At 37.6% G+C, this 16,770-nt stretch overlaps 1 protein-coding gene across 2 annotated transcripts in view; it reads right to left on the bottom strand.

The window, feature by feature from the left end:
• The window catches only part of FCHSD2 (FCH and double SH3 domains 2), a gene marked incomplete at both ends in the record, with an annotated part of 298,329 nt that overhangs the window by 24,513 nt on the left and 257,046 nt on the right, over positions 1 to 16,770 (bottom strand). For both annotated transcript variants that reach the window (XM_079708869.1, XM_079708870.1), the window contains 2 exons: positions 4,626 to 4,787; positions 15,177 to 15,281. In XM_079708869.1, coding sequence (XP_079564995.1) covers positions 4,626 to 4,787; positions 15,177 to 15,281 — 267 coding nt within the window. The remainder of the gene's footprint in view (positions 1 to 4,625; positions 4,788 to 15,176; positions 15,282 to 16,770) is intronic.

The raw sequence follows: 16,770 nt of genomic DNA, 5'->3' as shown, positions 1-16,770 counted from the left end.
TCTCTAGATGAGCTGCTGTTTTGGGAAAGTTGTCAAAAATACCCAATTTATTCAACACTTACAACCAGACTGTACTACTCACTGCCAGACACTATACTAGGGACATCTCCTTCGTTTCCTTCCTTCATACTCAGAAGCCTTTCTTTATCTCCTGTTAAAATTCTTCAAGGACTATCTTTAATGACATTTCCTTCATGAGGCAAACTTCTCTCCTCTTTTTCTAGCTGGTATAGGCAAACCTTGGAGATATTATGGGTTTGGTTCCAGACCACCGCAGTAAAGAGATTATCACAATAAAGTGAGTCACACGAATTTTTTGGTTTCCCAGTGCACATAAAAGTTATGTTTACACTATACTGTAGTTATTAAGCATGCAATACCATTATGTCTAAAAAAATTTACATACCTTAAGAAATACTTTATTGCCAAAAAATGCTAACCATCATCTGAGTCTTCAGCGAGTTGTAATCTTTTTGCTGGTGGAGGATCTTGCCTCGATGTTGATGGATGCTGACTGATCAGGGTGGTGGTTGCTGAGCGCTGGGGTGGCCGTGGCAGTTTCTTAAAATAAGACAGCACTGAAGTTTGCTGCATTCATTGACTCTTCCTCTCATGAACGATTTCTCTGTAGCACGCAGTGCTATTTCATAGCATTTCACCCGCAGTAGAACTTCTTTCAAAACTGGAGGCAAACCTCTCAAACCCTGATTTATCAACTAGGTTCATGCAATAGTCTAAATCTTTTGCTGTCATATCAACAATCTACAACATCTTCACCAGGAATAGATTCCATCTCAAGAAACCACTTTTTAAAAAAATTTTAATTTAATTTAATTAATTTATTTTTTTGGCTGCGTTGGGTCTTCATTGCTGCGCACAGGCTTTCTCTAGTTGTGGCGAGCAGGGGCTACTCTTCGTTGTGGTGTGTGGGCTTCTCATTGCGGTGGCTTCTCTTGTTGCGGAGCAGGGGCTCTAGACATGTGGGCTCCAGTAGCTGCAGCACGCAGGCTCAGTAGTTGCGGCATGTGGGCTCTAGGGTGCGTGGGCTCAGTAGTTGTGGCGCACGGGCTTATATGCTCCACGGCATATGAGACCTTCCTGGACCAGGGTTGAAACCTGTGTCCCCTGCACTGGCAGGTGGATTCTTAACCACTGTGCCATCAGGGAAGTCCCAAGAAACCACTTTTTTTGCTCATCCGTAAGAAGCAACTCTTTATCCATTGAAGTTTTATCATGAGATTGCAGCAATTCAGTCACATCTTCAGGCTCCACTTCTAATTTTAGTTCTCTTGCTATTTCCACCACATCTGCAGTTACTTCCTCCACTGAATTCCTGAATCCCTCAAAGTTATCCATGAGGGTTGGAATCAACCTCTTCCAAAGTCCTGTTCATACTGAAATTTTGACCTCTTCCCATGAATCATGAATGTTCTAAATAGCATCTAGAACGGTGAATCCTTCCCAAAAGGTTTTCATTTTACTTTGCCTAGATCCATCAAAGGAATCACTATCTATGGCAACTATAGACTTATGAAATGTGTATCTTAAATCATAAGACTTGAACATCAAAATTACTCCTTGATCCATGGGCTACAGAAGGGATATTGTGTTAGCAGGCATGAAAACAACATGAGTCTCACTGTACATCTCCATCAGAGCTCTTGGGTGACCAGGTGCATTGTCAATGAGCAGTAATATTTTGAAAGCAATCTTTTTTTCTGAGTAGTAGATCTTAACAGTGGGCTTAAAATATTCAGAAAACCATGTTGTAAACAGATACACTGTCATCCAGGCTTTATTGTTACATTTATAGAGAATAAGCAGAGTAGATTTAGCATAATTCTTAAGGGCCCTAGGATTTTCAGAATGGTAAATAAGCACTGGCTTCAACTTAAAATCATCAGCTTCGTTAGCCCCTAACAAGAGAGTCAGCCTGTCCTTTGAAGTTCTGAAGCCAGGCATTGACTTCTCTCTAACTATGAAAGTCCTAGATGGCATATTTTCCCACGATAAGGCTATTGTGTCTACACCGAAAATCTATTGTTTAGTGCAGCCACCTTCATTAATGGTCTTGGCTAGATCTTCTGGATAACTTGTTGTAGCTTCCACATCAGCACTTGCTGCTTCACCTTGCACTTTTACATTATGGGACTGTTTCTCTCTTTAAACCTCATGAACCAACCTCTGCTCACTTCCAACTTTTCTTTTGCAGCTTCCTCACCTCTTTCAGCCTCCACAGAATTGAACAGAGTTAGGGCCTTGTTCTGGATTAAGGCTTTGGCTTAAGGGGATGTTGTGGCTGGTTTGATCATCTGTCCAGACCTCTAAAACTTCTTCCCTACCAGCAATAAGGCTTTTTTGCTTTCTTACCATTCATGTATTCACTGGAGTAGCACTTATAATTTCCCTCAAGAACTCTTCCTCTGCATTCACAACATGGCTAACTGTTTGGCTCAAGAGGTCTAGCTTTTGGCCTATCTTGGTTTTCAACATGCCTTCCTCACTAAGCTTAATCATTTCTAGCTTTTGATTTAAATTGAGAGATGTGCAACTCTCCCTTTCACTTGAACACTTTGTAGGTTATTAAGTGGGCTAATTTCAATATTGTTGCATCTCAGGGAATAGGGAGGCCAGAGAAGAGGGAGAGAGACAGAGGAATGGCTGGTTGGGGGAGCAGTCAGAACACACACAACATTTATCAATTAAGTATCCCAATGGGTGAGATTCATGGTGCCCCAAAACAGTACAGTAGTAACATCACAGATCACTGTCCACAGATCACCATAACAAATATAATAATAATGAAAAAGGAAACCTTCACTTCATTAAAAAATGCAATTATTTGTGAAGTGCAATAAAATGAGGTATATTAAGCTTTTCTGATAGCATTTCACAAAATCATGAGATTCTGGAGCTGGAAGGAATCTTAGAATCTCTGAAACCCAGAGACTTTTTCCAAGGTGTGTTGATGAGTTAGGAGTTAGCAATTTGAGTTTGTTACACAATAGCTCAGTTATACACTGCCATGTATTGTTAAGATCCATAAAAATCTGTCTGCTCTACCAGGTTGTAAGCTCTTTGAGGAGAAAGACCAAGTCATCTCCAATTTGCCCAGGAAGTAGGCACATAAGTGATAAGTGCCTACCCAGTTGATTTAATTAGAAAAGGTGCTAGTCTGAGGAAAATCATGTGGTTGATTGGTTGCCAACAGTACTGCTGAAGAAGCCAAAAGCACGAATGTGCCTGGAATTTGCTATCGTCATAAGTTCTGTTCAATAGAATAAACTGAATTAGATGGAAATTGTGACTTTTAAAAGATGCAACAGTAAGAGACATTCCATGAGACACAGCAACTCTGCTGTACTAGAAACAGGGCAATTTCTTCTAACCCCAAAGTTATGTGGGTGATATGTGCTTATTTCCCCCAGTTAGATTACCATTAATAGTGAAATAAAAATAAACCTTCAATAGATTGTTTTTCCTTAATATGCACACCCACACACAATCCTTTTTAAATATGCAAGTGTATTCTCATTAGAAAATCAGAATGCTATGTGAAAAAACTGACAAAACTTCCAGGAATGTTCTTAAACTTTGGCCAATTTCTCTAGCAAGGATTCCTTTTATCTGAAAGGCACAAACAATGAAGAGGCACTATGAATACAGTGGAAAGTCAGGAAATTAGAGTTTTAGCTTTTAGTTTGCTACTATTCCATCTATCTATCAATTCATTCTCTGTCCTTCAACAGACATTTATTGAGTACCTACTATGTGCCAGGCACTCTGCTGTGCAGAGCAGTGAACCAGGTAGGCATGGAAATTACATTCGAGAGAAGACAGACAATAAACAAAAGAAAAGAGGAAGACAAGTATAGATTATAATAAATGCCATATGGAAATAAACTGGATGAGAGAGAATAATGGGTAGGGAGAAAGCAGCAGAAAATACTTTAGTTTGACCAGGGAGGCATTATATATCTACCTATGTAGTAGTATCAGGCAAATCACTGAACTTTTCTGATACTCAGATCTCCAGGATGAAAAACTAAGGTTGAATTGGATGACATCAGAGTGGAAAAAGCCCTGGATTTGGAGGAAGAAAACTTAAGCTTGAGTTCTGGCTTTGTTTGTAAAACTATACCTGCAGCACTGTTTCTCTGATGAAAGATACTGTGAGCAGAGTGTGACAGCCCTTGTGAACTAAACAGACTAAGCCACAGACTGTGTTCCTTTCCCTTCTTTACGATTGTTTACAACTCCCTGGATGTTTATTTTCATTACCCTGGGAAGACCTCTGAAAACTTTGGAAACATCAGACTAAAATTTTTATCCTGCTACCTCCAGACAAGAAACATATCTACTTAATGAGTGGGATAATGATAAACCTACTAGTGATAACATACTTTTCACTGCACATTTTAAGAAATGCACTATTTTTTTCTTCTCTCTTTCCTGCACTAAATTTAACTCAATTAGTGATAGACTAAAGGAAGAAAACCCCAAACCATTAGCAAAACCATTATTTTTTCTTTAAAATTTTGGCTATTATCAAGTTTGACTACATAGTCAAAGAATAGTATCCTCCAGTGAAGTCAACCCATCGTATCCAAGAAGAGAAACCGTACCGAGTGTAACGTTCCATTATTGGTCACTGCAGGAAGGCGGGCCCATCGCTCATTTTCCAGTTCTTCCATCACTTGGTTCATTGCACTCTTTAGCCATGTGTCCACGGAAACACCAATCTGCTTTAGTAGGTCCAGCCGGGCTTCAGCTTTCAACTTAATTATCTAAGAAAACCAAGAAAATGGTCAGAAATCAGAGCATTTTTTCCTCAAATTGATTGTTTTAAAGTTATTCCTGATTTATTAATTAGAACAATCTTGATGTTCACTAGCAATTCTTCCTTGGCATAGATGTTAATTTTTCACTTGGCGAGAGGGAGAGAGGAACAGGGGAAGAAGGGAAGAGGGAAGGGAACACAAGAACAGGAATCAGAGCTTGCTGACAATGGCAAAAGGCACACTTGCATTTTGACAAGTCATATCAAATATAACTTATCAAAAGGAAGATGTTAATGCAGCATAAAGTCTGCTTTCCTTTCCTTTTAATAAGGCTACGCCTCAGAACATCCCAAAATTTAGCATTTTCAACAGCCTTCTAACCCATTTCCTGGACTTTCTCTTCTCCTCTATAATCCATCTTTTACAAGTCTACGAATGATCTCATCAGTCACTTCCCTGCTTAAAAACTTCCACAATTCCTGACTGCCTACTGAGTACAGATTTTATATTAAATTATGACGCAGCTGTCAGAAACAGAAGATATTGAGAATAAAAAGTTCCTGTGCTCCAAATTCAAGAAAAGGAAACACTGTCTGTTCTTTGGCTCTTGTTCCAAGCCATAAGCAAGTAATCATAGAATTAGTTTAAACCTGTCCCAATCAAACAGGAACTGCTTTACTCCAATAGCCATGCCTCTGAGTCAGCCAATCTGTGACAGCCCCAAGCTTCTGCAAGGCAGCCAATCAACCACAGCCTCACTCCAGTAATCATCAGCAGTTAAGCTTCCACTCCTGCTTCCAACAGTCCATCAATCCCTACACACCAGTTAAAAGCTAGTCTGTAACACATGCCCAGTTTTGAAAATCTGCCAATCCCTGAAATCCACACTTCTCAAAACCCTTTGCATTGGTTCTACTTTGTCAAAAAGACTATATTTTGTAAGTATCATTCTCTTTTGTTTTAGCAAGTAGTAAACTCAGCTTCATTCTTCCTCATATTAGAGTGGTTGTCTCTTCCTTCAACATTTGAAGGCTCCACTGAGATAATTTTGAGGACCTTCACTTGATGGCCTTCTGTGGACATCTTGGACAAACAAGTATGCTCACTGAGCCCTTTTGGTATGCGATTTTGATCACTCTCTGGATTCTCTGCTGAGGGAGTTGGTATCAAAAAGGATCTGAGATCTGACTTGTTTCACTGAGCTCTCATTGCTGAATTTATATTGTATTCCTAAGATTTTAAAATGAGATAAAGGGACTTCCCTGGTGGTCCAGTGGTTAAGAGTCTGCCCTTCCACTGCAGGGGGCACGGGTTCGATCCCTGGTTGGGGAACTAAGATCCCACATGCGGCATGGTGTGGCCACACACACACAAAAAGAGATAAATTCATATTACATAAAATTCACCATCTTAGTCATTTTCAAGTACACAATTCAATGGTTTTGGATATCATATAGACCTTTATATAAAGTTTTTGGCTTGCAGGCACACTATTTGGTAAACGGTCTTGTAAAAATCTTCTTCTTCTAATAATTTTTTTTGGTAACAACTTTACTGAGATGAAGTGCACATATCATACAATTCACCCATTTAAAGTGTATAATACAATTGGCTTACAGTGTATTCACAGATATGTGCAATTATCACAATTTTTTAAAATTTTTTATTTTCTATTGGAGTATAGTTGATTAACAATGTTTGTAATAGTTTCAGGTGTACAGCAAAGTGATTCAGTTATTCATATACATGTATCTATTCTTTTTCAAATTCTTTTCCCATTTAGGTTGTTACATAATATTGAGCAGAATTCCCTGTGCTATACAGTAGGTCCTTGTTGGTTATCCATTTTAAATACAGTAGTGTCACCACAATTTTAGAACATTTTAATCATCTCCAAAAAAACCCCCATATCCTTTAGCTATTGCTCCCCTATCACTTATTCCCTGTAGCCTCTGGGACCACTAATCTACCCTCTCTCTCTATAGATTTGCCTATTCTGAACATTTAATATAAATAGAACCATACAATATATGGTGTTTTGTGTCTGGCTTCTTTTACTTAGCATAATGTTGCTTAAGTTCATCCATGCTGTAACATGTATCAGTATTTCATTGCTTTTTATGGATACTGTGGGTAGAACACATTTTGCTTATCCATTTGTCAGGTGATGGGTTGTTTCAACTTTTCAGCTAATATGAATAATGTTGCTACAAACATTAGTATACAAGTTCTAGTGTGGACATATGTTTTCATTTCACGTGGCTATATACCTAGGACTGGAATTGCTTAGTCATAAAGTAATGGTATGTTTAACCATTTGGGGAAATGTCAGATTGTTTTTCAAAGCAGCAACCTCATTTAACAATCACACCAGCAGGGTGAGTTACCATTTCTTCACATCCTAGGCAAACACTTGTTAATGTCTGCCCTTTTTGATTCTAGCCATCCTAGTGGGTGTGAAGTGGTTATCTCACTGTGGTTTTGATTTGTTATTTCCTTGATGACTAACGATGTCATCTTTTCACATGCTTACTGGTCATTATATATCTTCTTTGGAGAAATGTCTACTCAGAACCTTTGTCCATGTTTAAATTGGGCTGTCTTTTTACTGTTTTTATTTTGCCTTTGTCTTTTTATTGTAAGTTTTTGATGTATTCTAGATCAAAGTCCCTTATCAGATACATGATTTGCAAATATTTTTTTTCCCATTATGTGGGTCTTTCACTTCTTGATAGTGTCTTGTGAAGCATAAAAGTTTAAAATTTTGGGGGCTTCCCTGGTGGCGCAGTGGTTGAGGGTCTGCCTGCCGATGCAGGGGACGCGGGTTCGTGCCCCGGTCTGGGAAGATCCCGCGTGCCGTGGAGCGGCTGGGCCCGTGAGCCGTGGCCGCTGAGCCTGCGCGTCCGGAGCCTGTGCTCCACAACGGGAGAGGCCACAGCAGTGAGAGGCCCGCATACCGCAAAAAAAAAAAAAAAAAAAGTTTAAAATTTTTGATTAAGTCCAATTTATCCATTTTTTTCTTTTGTTGCTTGGGCTTTTGGTGTCTTATCTAAGAAATTAATCCACGGTCACAAAGATTTATCCCTATGTTTCTTAAAATAGTTTTATAGCTTTAGCTATAAAAAAAAAGCTTTAGCTGTTTGGGTGTTTGATCATTTGGAGTTGAGTTTATTTTTTTATATGGTGTGAGGTAGGGGTCCAACTTCATTCTTCTGCATGTGGATATCCAGTTGTCTCAGCACCATTCTAGTATGCATTTTAAACTAATATAAGCAATGAAATGTTTTTGAAAAATAAGTGAACCAACAAACCTCTTCTTGGAAATTATAAATGTTAAGTCATTTAATTGCTGAAGCAAAGAAACAAAGAAAACAGAGAGAGAGAGAGAGAGAAGTATATTCTGTTTTCTCAAATCCAAGTAATCTAGTTTTCATAAGATTTATTTTTGTCAGTACTTTACCAAACAATTGAGGAACATGGTATTTGCAAACTTACTTTTTTTTTTTTTTTGCGGTACGTGCGCCTCTCACTGTTGTGGCCTCTGCTGTTGCAGAGCACAGGCTCCAGACGCGCAGGCTCAGCAGCCATGGCTCACGGGCCTAGCTGCTCCGCAGCATGTGGGATCTTCCCGGACCGGGGCACGAACCCATGTCCCCTGCATCGGCAGGCGGACTCTCAACCACTGCACCACCAGGGAAGCCCTAGCTGTGGTTTCTTGCCAAGTTCCTTGGAGTTTCTGCTGCACATGTCTATTTAGGTTTAGCCAAGGATTTGGATGGTTATTTATATGCAAATTTGAGAACTCCCTGACATCTAAGCTCAAGCCAGTAAGACTTAGGCTCTCTGCTTGAATTTTTTAAAATAAATAAATAAATTTATTTATTTATTTTTGGCTGTGTTGGGTATTCGGTGCTGGGCGTGGGGGCTACTCTTTGTTGTGGTGCGCGGGCTTCTCACTGCAGTGGCTTCTCTTCTTGTGGAGCAGGGGCTCTAGGTGCGCGGGGTTCAGGAGTTGTGGCTCACAGGCGCTACAGCACAGCCTCAGTAGTTGTGGCACACGGGCTTAGTTGCTCCGCAGCATGTGGGATCTTCCTGGGACAGGGCTCGAAACCGTGTCCCCTGCATTGGCAGGCAGATTCTTAACCACTGAGCCACCAGGGAAGCCCTTCTCTGCTTGAATTTTAGTTGTACAGCCCCTCACAAAGAGCTGTAAAATGTAAATGTCACCAGGTATAGTCCTATTCTTTGAAGAGTCTTTTCCCCTCTAGATTTTATATGCTTTAGGTCATTTTCCAGTTCTATCAAATAGGTATTTTAAATATTTTTACCCTTATTAATAATTGTTATCTAAAAGAGGATATAAGCTAGCCCCTTATTATCAGAAGCAGAAACCCTTGTAGAGATATATTCTACATTCAAAGAAATCTTAAATTTCACTCAGTAATTTACTATTAATAATATTTGCATTGTAATTTTGAAACTGTTTAATATAGATGTATGATAAGGCAAATAAAATATCGTATAATATTATTAGGAAATTAAAATTTCAATAAGATAAAAAGATATAAATATAAAATAAAGAAGTTTAATAAAATCTTTCCAATTTTAAATTTGAATTGAAAATATCAATATGAACTCATGATTTTAAAAAAATTCCTAGCTCTAACAACAAAGGAAGGGCCAAGAAATAAATGACACCCATAACAATAAGCACCTTTGCAGCCTAGACTTTGGGTGTCTAAATACTATTGTGTATTAAAAGAAAGCAGAGCTTCTTGGAGAAAAGGCTAATTCTAAGCCCGGGCAGGGAAAATACAAGGTGAGCCTAAGATAGCTTGTTGTGCTAGAAAGCAAGAAACGTTCAAAGACTAGTGGGAGTAATGTCAAAAGGATACAGAAGTCAGCTTAAATGGACTCTCAATGGCCAAATTTAGACAATATTGGGCTTAAAGAAGGACAACTGTAATACTGAAAATAGATTAAATGAATAAAAATCTATAATAAATTGAGAATACATAAGGTGGGACTCCATGAGGAGACGTAAAGAATAAGTACTGGGGAAAGAACATCTACCGTGGAGCTGTGAACTGAAAAACTCCCAGAGATTGTATAGGGCTGAAAGATGTTGCAGTTCCATCCAGCCAGAGTTGAGAGATCAGAGACCTTGCTGGATACTCATGGCAAAAGAAGAAACTGCAGAAAGGAAAGTCATTAGTAATTAGTAATAAGGCTAAATTAGCCCTACTGGAAAGGCTACTCTAAACCAACCCAAAGCTTAAAAACAGGCCTTGAACAGATCAAACTGAGCTGGCTGCCCAAACAAAACTCAACAGGCTTTAAAATAAGAAAAGAGAATCCAGAAACTCAACAGCCAAACAGTCACAATTTCTAGTATTCAGTAAAAAATAGTACTAAGTATTTGAACAGCAGAAATATATGAGCCATAACCAAAGGAAACATCAGTCAATAGAAAGAGAGCCAGAAATCACAGATATGATGGAATGAGTAGATGAGGACTTTAAAGTCACTATTATAAACATACTTAAGGATTTAAAGGACAACATGAAGATAAATAGGAGTGAACTGGAAGATATAAAGAACCAAACAGAATTCATAGAGCTAAAAATGTAATATCTGAAATCACAATTCACAGGATAGCCTTAATAGCAGGTTATACACTACAGAAGAAAAGATTAGTGAACTTGAATACATAATAACTCATCAAACTGAGATTATGATAAAAAATAAGGCTGGATAAAACTGTGTGGGGTGATCTTTATATGCAATGTGTAGGACAATATCAAGTGATCTATTATTCATGTTGTTGGAGTTGAACTAACCTATATGACAGAAAGCAGATCAGTTGTTGCCTGGTCACAAAAGAACTTTTTGGGGTGATAGAAATATTTTATATCTTGATTGTGGCAGTGGATATTTAGGGGTGTACATTTATCAAAGCACATTAAAGTGTTTACTTGAAATGGTTACATTTTATGTATATTATGCCTTGATAAAGTTGATTTTTAAAATTCCATGACATAGTAATAATACTTAAGAAAGGGAGAAAAATACTCATTTGCTGTCCCTGGAGGTGACTAGTACTTGTTAATTGCAATGGAAAAAGAAAAAAGAACTTTAACAGTAGAAAGATTTGGTAGTGCCACCTGAATTGAAAGTGACTATTCTTAGCATCAGTAGTGAGAAAACTTGATAAAAGCATACTGTGATGAAAAACACAGCATCATTTATAAAGTATTCTTGCCTAAAATATAGACTATAATCAGACCCTTAAACTTAACTTCCATTTTATAGTATAGAAATAAACACATAAATTTAATATTGCAAAATATTAAGAGTTGAATTTAGCATATTGGAAAATATATATTTATTCTTCATCTTTTTTGTATGTTTGAAAATTTTCACAATACAAATTGAAGAAAGTGATTTGTTAAGAGGTCTACTAACATACTACATTATAAGAGTACAGTGAAACCCCACAATAACAAGTCTGGAGGTAATATAAATTTGGATATAATATGATTGGAAATTTTGTTTTTATAGCAGGGTCACCCTTAGCATTTCATTAACCTTGTAGTAATGAGGCCTCACATTTTATGCAGCTGAGGTTTTTAGACTTCTCTTATAGCATTATGGCAAAGGTCTTACCAATTTTTTTTTGCGGTATGCGGGCCTCTCACTGTTGTGGCCTCTCCCGTTGTGGAGCACAGGCTCCGGATGCACAGGCCCAGCGGCCATGGCTCATGGGCCCAGCCGCTCCGCGGCATGTGGGATCTTCCCGGACCGGGGCACGAACTCGTGTCCCCTGCTCCGGCAGGCGGACTCTCAACCACTGCATCACCAGGGAAGCCTGGGTCTTACCATTTTTGAGTCATTGAGTACAACAGTGACATTGTAATTTTGAACTCCTCATGTACAAGAAAAACTTATAAGATGATAATTTTTAAAAAATGGTATCTATTAAAATGTGTTTATATAGACAAGTGATTTTAGTTTTGGTTTTGTTAATTCATTTGATACCATGTATTTTGCCTTTCAAATGAACATTCAATTCAGATCATAAAATTTAGTTAATATCTTGGAGAAAGAGTCACATAGTTTATAGTTCCTCCTGCAGACCTTAATACCTAACATGTATAAAATGTCATTAAAAATTTCTGGGTGTCTTTGACTTCTTACATTAACTTCCTCTTCTTTGTGTTAAACATTTCACTGTTAAAAAAGAGAAAAAACTTCCCTCAACCCAAATAAAGGTACAATTTAAACACACAAAAAAATAATTGTATCCTGAAACATAAGTCATGTACAGCTTCCAAAAAGGGCATTTAAAACTCTTGGTTTCTTGGCAAGCTACCTTAAAAATAGGTATGATATGTCAGATCAAGAATGTGTGTGTATCTGTATGACAAAAGGCATTTCAAAAAACTCAAATACCTAAATACCAGGTTAAGAAAATTGTTATTAAAGTTTAATTTAAGCAGTTATTGCCTCATTCCAATTCTTAAATTAGTCAGGGGCTGCAAAGAGTAGCTAGTACAAATATTCTTGTGATAATCGTAGAGATCATAACAATATAACAATATAACAATAGGTTGTTCATCAATGTATATCTAGTATATTCATCAGTATCTGGCACGCAGCAGATACTCATTAAGTGTTTGTTAAACTAATGAATTAGTGCGTCTGTCCCCAAATTAACCAGCCAATAATTAATTAATCACTATATAACCTCTATTATACTATTCTTTGGAAATAGTATACTATTCCTATTCTTTGGAAAAGCACAGGCCATTTACATTTTCAATTTCTTATGACTGGAAAAATTTCTTTAATCTATTACTGAGTACCACAGAGGTTTCTATTCTAATTAGCAGCACTGAATGGAAACACATTATAGAAAAGACTGGATAAAGCAGATTAATCAACAAGGGAGGGTAGCATTCATGTTGTAGGAGTTAAAAACGAAACATAAAGGACATAATGGAATTTTAACTAGTTTTCTCTCTTTTGTGTAAGTATTTATAATAACTATTGAATGGGAAGAGAAAATCCAATACAAATGATACACAGGCAGAAAAAAGAAAAAGAGAATCTACTGAAACCATTACTGTCAATTCCTCTGAGGGCTCTTGTGGTCTAGTCTATGCAAAAATTTCATTATGACAATCTTGTAAATAATACTCTAATACTACCCTCATATTTGCCATCTAATTTTAGCTGGGTTATTTTTTGTAACTGATAAGTGGAAATCAAGTAAGAGATTGCTTTAAGATAGCAGTAGGATTAACTATATTTCACAGATATTCAAAACTGAGATAATGGATCTGGCATCATGGTTTTTAGCATATTGCATATTTTTGGTAAGAAAATTACCTTTGAGACTGCAGACTTAAATACTAGTATTAGGAGAGATGAGACATTCTGTTGTGGGACTCTCACTTCATATTTTTAGCTTTAAGCTAACAAACAGAGGGCAGTTTAGCACATTCATGGAAATAACAGGTCATTCAGCCTAAATGCAGACTTTGTGTGACTGATACCTACTACTGCTACTACTGAAGGGCATGGTGGAGGTAGGGTACCAGACAGTGACATCATGGATGAAGTCTGGAAATAGAAAATACAAGAGAGAACACACCCTTCAGAAAACTTCTGAGACTTGTCCTGTTCTGTCAAGGCTCTGAAACTGGCTTCACGCAGAGTCTGGAGAAACGAACAAGAAAAGTTCTTCTACACAAGCCAACGTTTCTCAGACTAGGCAAGAGCCTGCCAACGTGCTTGGCCAGCACCCTAGGGCAGTGGTTTAGCCACGACCCTGAGTTCAGTGAGGAAAATGGCTATTTATTGTTCACTCTGCTCTCTTCACTATGGAGGCTGTGGATCATGTGCCAGGAATGAAGGCGAGCTGGGGTTACTGGGGCTTCTCTAGACCAGGCAGATAGCAAGATAGCAAGCCTCTTCTGGTTCAGATCACTTCCATGGGGCTGTGCCAGAAACATGCTCATATTCCCTGTCTTTGCTGATGCTGCCTCTCCACTTACTACCAACTCCCACTCCTTGCCCCACCCCCATCACTGAAATACTGCCTCAAAACCTCTAGAGATCTGAGAGCGTATTTGAAAATCACTAGCTTAGATTAATGCTCAACCCAATGCACTAATTTCTTGTATAGAGTCTTCTTATACACTTATAGTGCTGTACTATATCTTAGGGCAGCTTATTTTGCCATTGGGCAGATCTGTTAGAAAGTATTTCCCAGTAGCAAGCTCAAATCTGCCTCCTTCCTACCTTCTTTCAGTTCAAGTTATGCCTCTTGAGGTTGCATGGCATAAGTCTGTGCTATCCCTTTTTCATCTGTCAATATCCATCTTAAGTCCTATCTCTTTGTGTTGCCTGTCCTAACAACTCCCAGAGTGACCTCTGTGTCCTTTGGGTTCCTTAAGTGTTAAGTATACTCGTGTGGACCACTCCTTGGCACTTATGCTTTACAGTCTTAGTTATCTTGGGCATTCTTTAAGCCTTCTTAACAAGAACATATTCTCGTTGAAGTCTGGACAGTAGCAGTATTTTTTAATGTCTACTTCCACATCCCTTCACTATGTTGCACTGGATAGATAACTAAATACAAGTGTGCACAGGTCCTTCATGAACTGGTCTTAACCACAATGATTTTCCTTACTCTCTACCACATTTCTTTACAAAAATCCTCCATGCTAATCAAATCCACTGCCAAACTACATCTTATATCTTCCTCCTTTGCAAATAACTTTTCTTTCCATCTCAACTTCTCCCCCTCTAGGTCACGGAATATTAGCCTAGGGTACATGAACTTCTGAATACTATAAATAAAATGTACATTTTTTTGTGGTAGAGAGGGTTTCACACTTTCATATAATCCTCAAAGGGTCCCATGACTCCACAAAAGATTAAAATCCACTGCTGTAACTTTTTTTTGCCTTGTCTGCTTAACCAACTCTTCTCTATTCTTAAAAAGTCAGCTTATGCCCCTGGATCCAGTGAACCTTTCATACGGGGGGAGACTTTTCTAGGCACTGAACTTCTATGTATCAATTTCTATACTATGCTGACTGATTTATTACGTAACTTGTGAAAACTTTAAAATTAATATCTTTATTGTGACTTAATTCTTTTGTTATTTGATGTTTCATGATTGTAAACTCTTCATAATGGGTTCAGTGTCTTTTTGTTATGTGTACTACCCTGTATGAAACAGGCACTCAAAAAGAATACTCTGGACACAGATGGTGAATCAATCTTCAAATTAATCAGTGTATAGAAACTGAATTCTAAAGGTCCACATCACGGCTGTGACATTGCTGGAGCTGGGCAAAATGCCACAATTAGCTGCCACCTCACCTCTGCTTTACGAATATTTTCTCTAGCTTCATCTATTTTCTGTTCCAACTCTGTTCGGCCTTGTTCTGAAACTGCAACTCCATGACATTCCAGATCATCTAGAACCTATTAAAGAAAATAGGAAAATGATGATTGCTTTCTATTTTTCTCTTTTTTTTTCTTAAAGTGACTAGAATATCTAGATAATTTTAAAGACTTTAGTGACAAGTGACCATGATTCCCTTTTTAACCTTTGTTTTCATTTATTTCTTTGATAATTTAAAAACCTCTAAAAACTGAGTTATTTGTAGTGAGGTGGATGGACCTAGAGACTGTCATACAGAGTGAAGTTAAGTCAGAAAGGAAAAACTAATACCATATGCTAACACATATATATGGAATCTAAAAAAAAAAAGGGTCTGAAGAACTTAGGGGCAGGACAGGAATAAAGACGCAGCCGTAGAGAATGGACTTGAGGACACGAGGAGGGGGAAGGGTAAGCTGGGACAAAGTGAGAGAGTGGCATGGACATATATACACTACCAAATGTAAAATAGATAGCTAGTGGGAAGCAGCTTCATAGCACAGGGAAATCAGCTCGGTGCTTTGTGACCACCTAGAGGGGTGGGATAGAGATGCAACAGGGAGGAGATATGGGGATATATGTATATGTATAGCTGATTCATTTTGTTATACAGCAGAAACTAACACACAATTGTAAAGCAATTACACTCTAATAAAGATGTTAAAAAAAAAACCCCAAAACCTCTGAAATAACTATAGACTTACAGGAAGTTGCAAAAGTAGTAGAGTCCCTTCACCCAGCTTCCCCCAAGGGTAACAACTTATCTAACTATAGTACAAAATAAAACCCAGAAAATTGACACTGGCACTATCTATAAACCTCATTTGAATTGCATGTTTTGATATGTATACCTTTAATTTTTAAAAATTACATGAATATAAAGCATTGCTTCTAAATAACAACTAATACAAAATGGTAAAAAGTCTGTTATATCTTCATATCCCACCATGTCCTCTCCACCCCAAGATAAAGACTGTCCCATCAATTTATTTGTATTTTATCAAGCCATCTTTTATGTATTTCCTTACATGCTTTGTACAGTTTTGTTTGAAAAATAATAAAATGAGATCTACCTTCCCTTCAATGTGTCTAAGAAACCTTTTTGTGCTTGTACAAACTGACTGACATCATTCTCTAATTAATCCACAGATTCAATAGTTCAACCATACCATATTTTGTTTACTCTTACTTTATTGCTATTTGAGTTTTCAAATTTCTCAACACTATAAACAGTACTGTACAAACAACCTAGTCAATGATTCTTTGAACACATACGGGAATATTTATCTAAGGTAAAAACACAGAAGTGGAAACTGTACATTTTTATAGACATTGACAAATTGCTCACAAAAGGCGGTACCTACTCTTCTAGTAGTGTCTAAGAGCGCGTTTCTCTATATTTCACCAACACTGGATATCGTCAATCTTTGAAATTTTATAAAAATTATCTCATTGTTTCAATTTTCATTTCTCTGTAACAGAATATCATTTCATATGTTTCTGGTCATCTCTACTTCTACTTTTATAAAT

This window comes from Hyperoodon ampullatus, assembly GCF_949752795.1.
Source record: "Hyperoodon ampullatus genome assembly, chromosome: 7".
Taxonomy (NCBI): Eukaryota; Metazoa; Chordata; class Mammalia; order Artiodactyla; family Ziphiidae; genus Hyperoodon; species Hyperoodon ampullatus.
The sequence above is the reverse complement of the archived record's forward strand: the minus strand, read 5'-3'. Positions and strand labels throughout refer to the sequence as shown.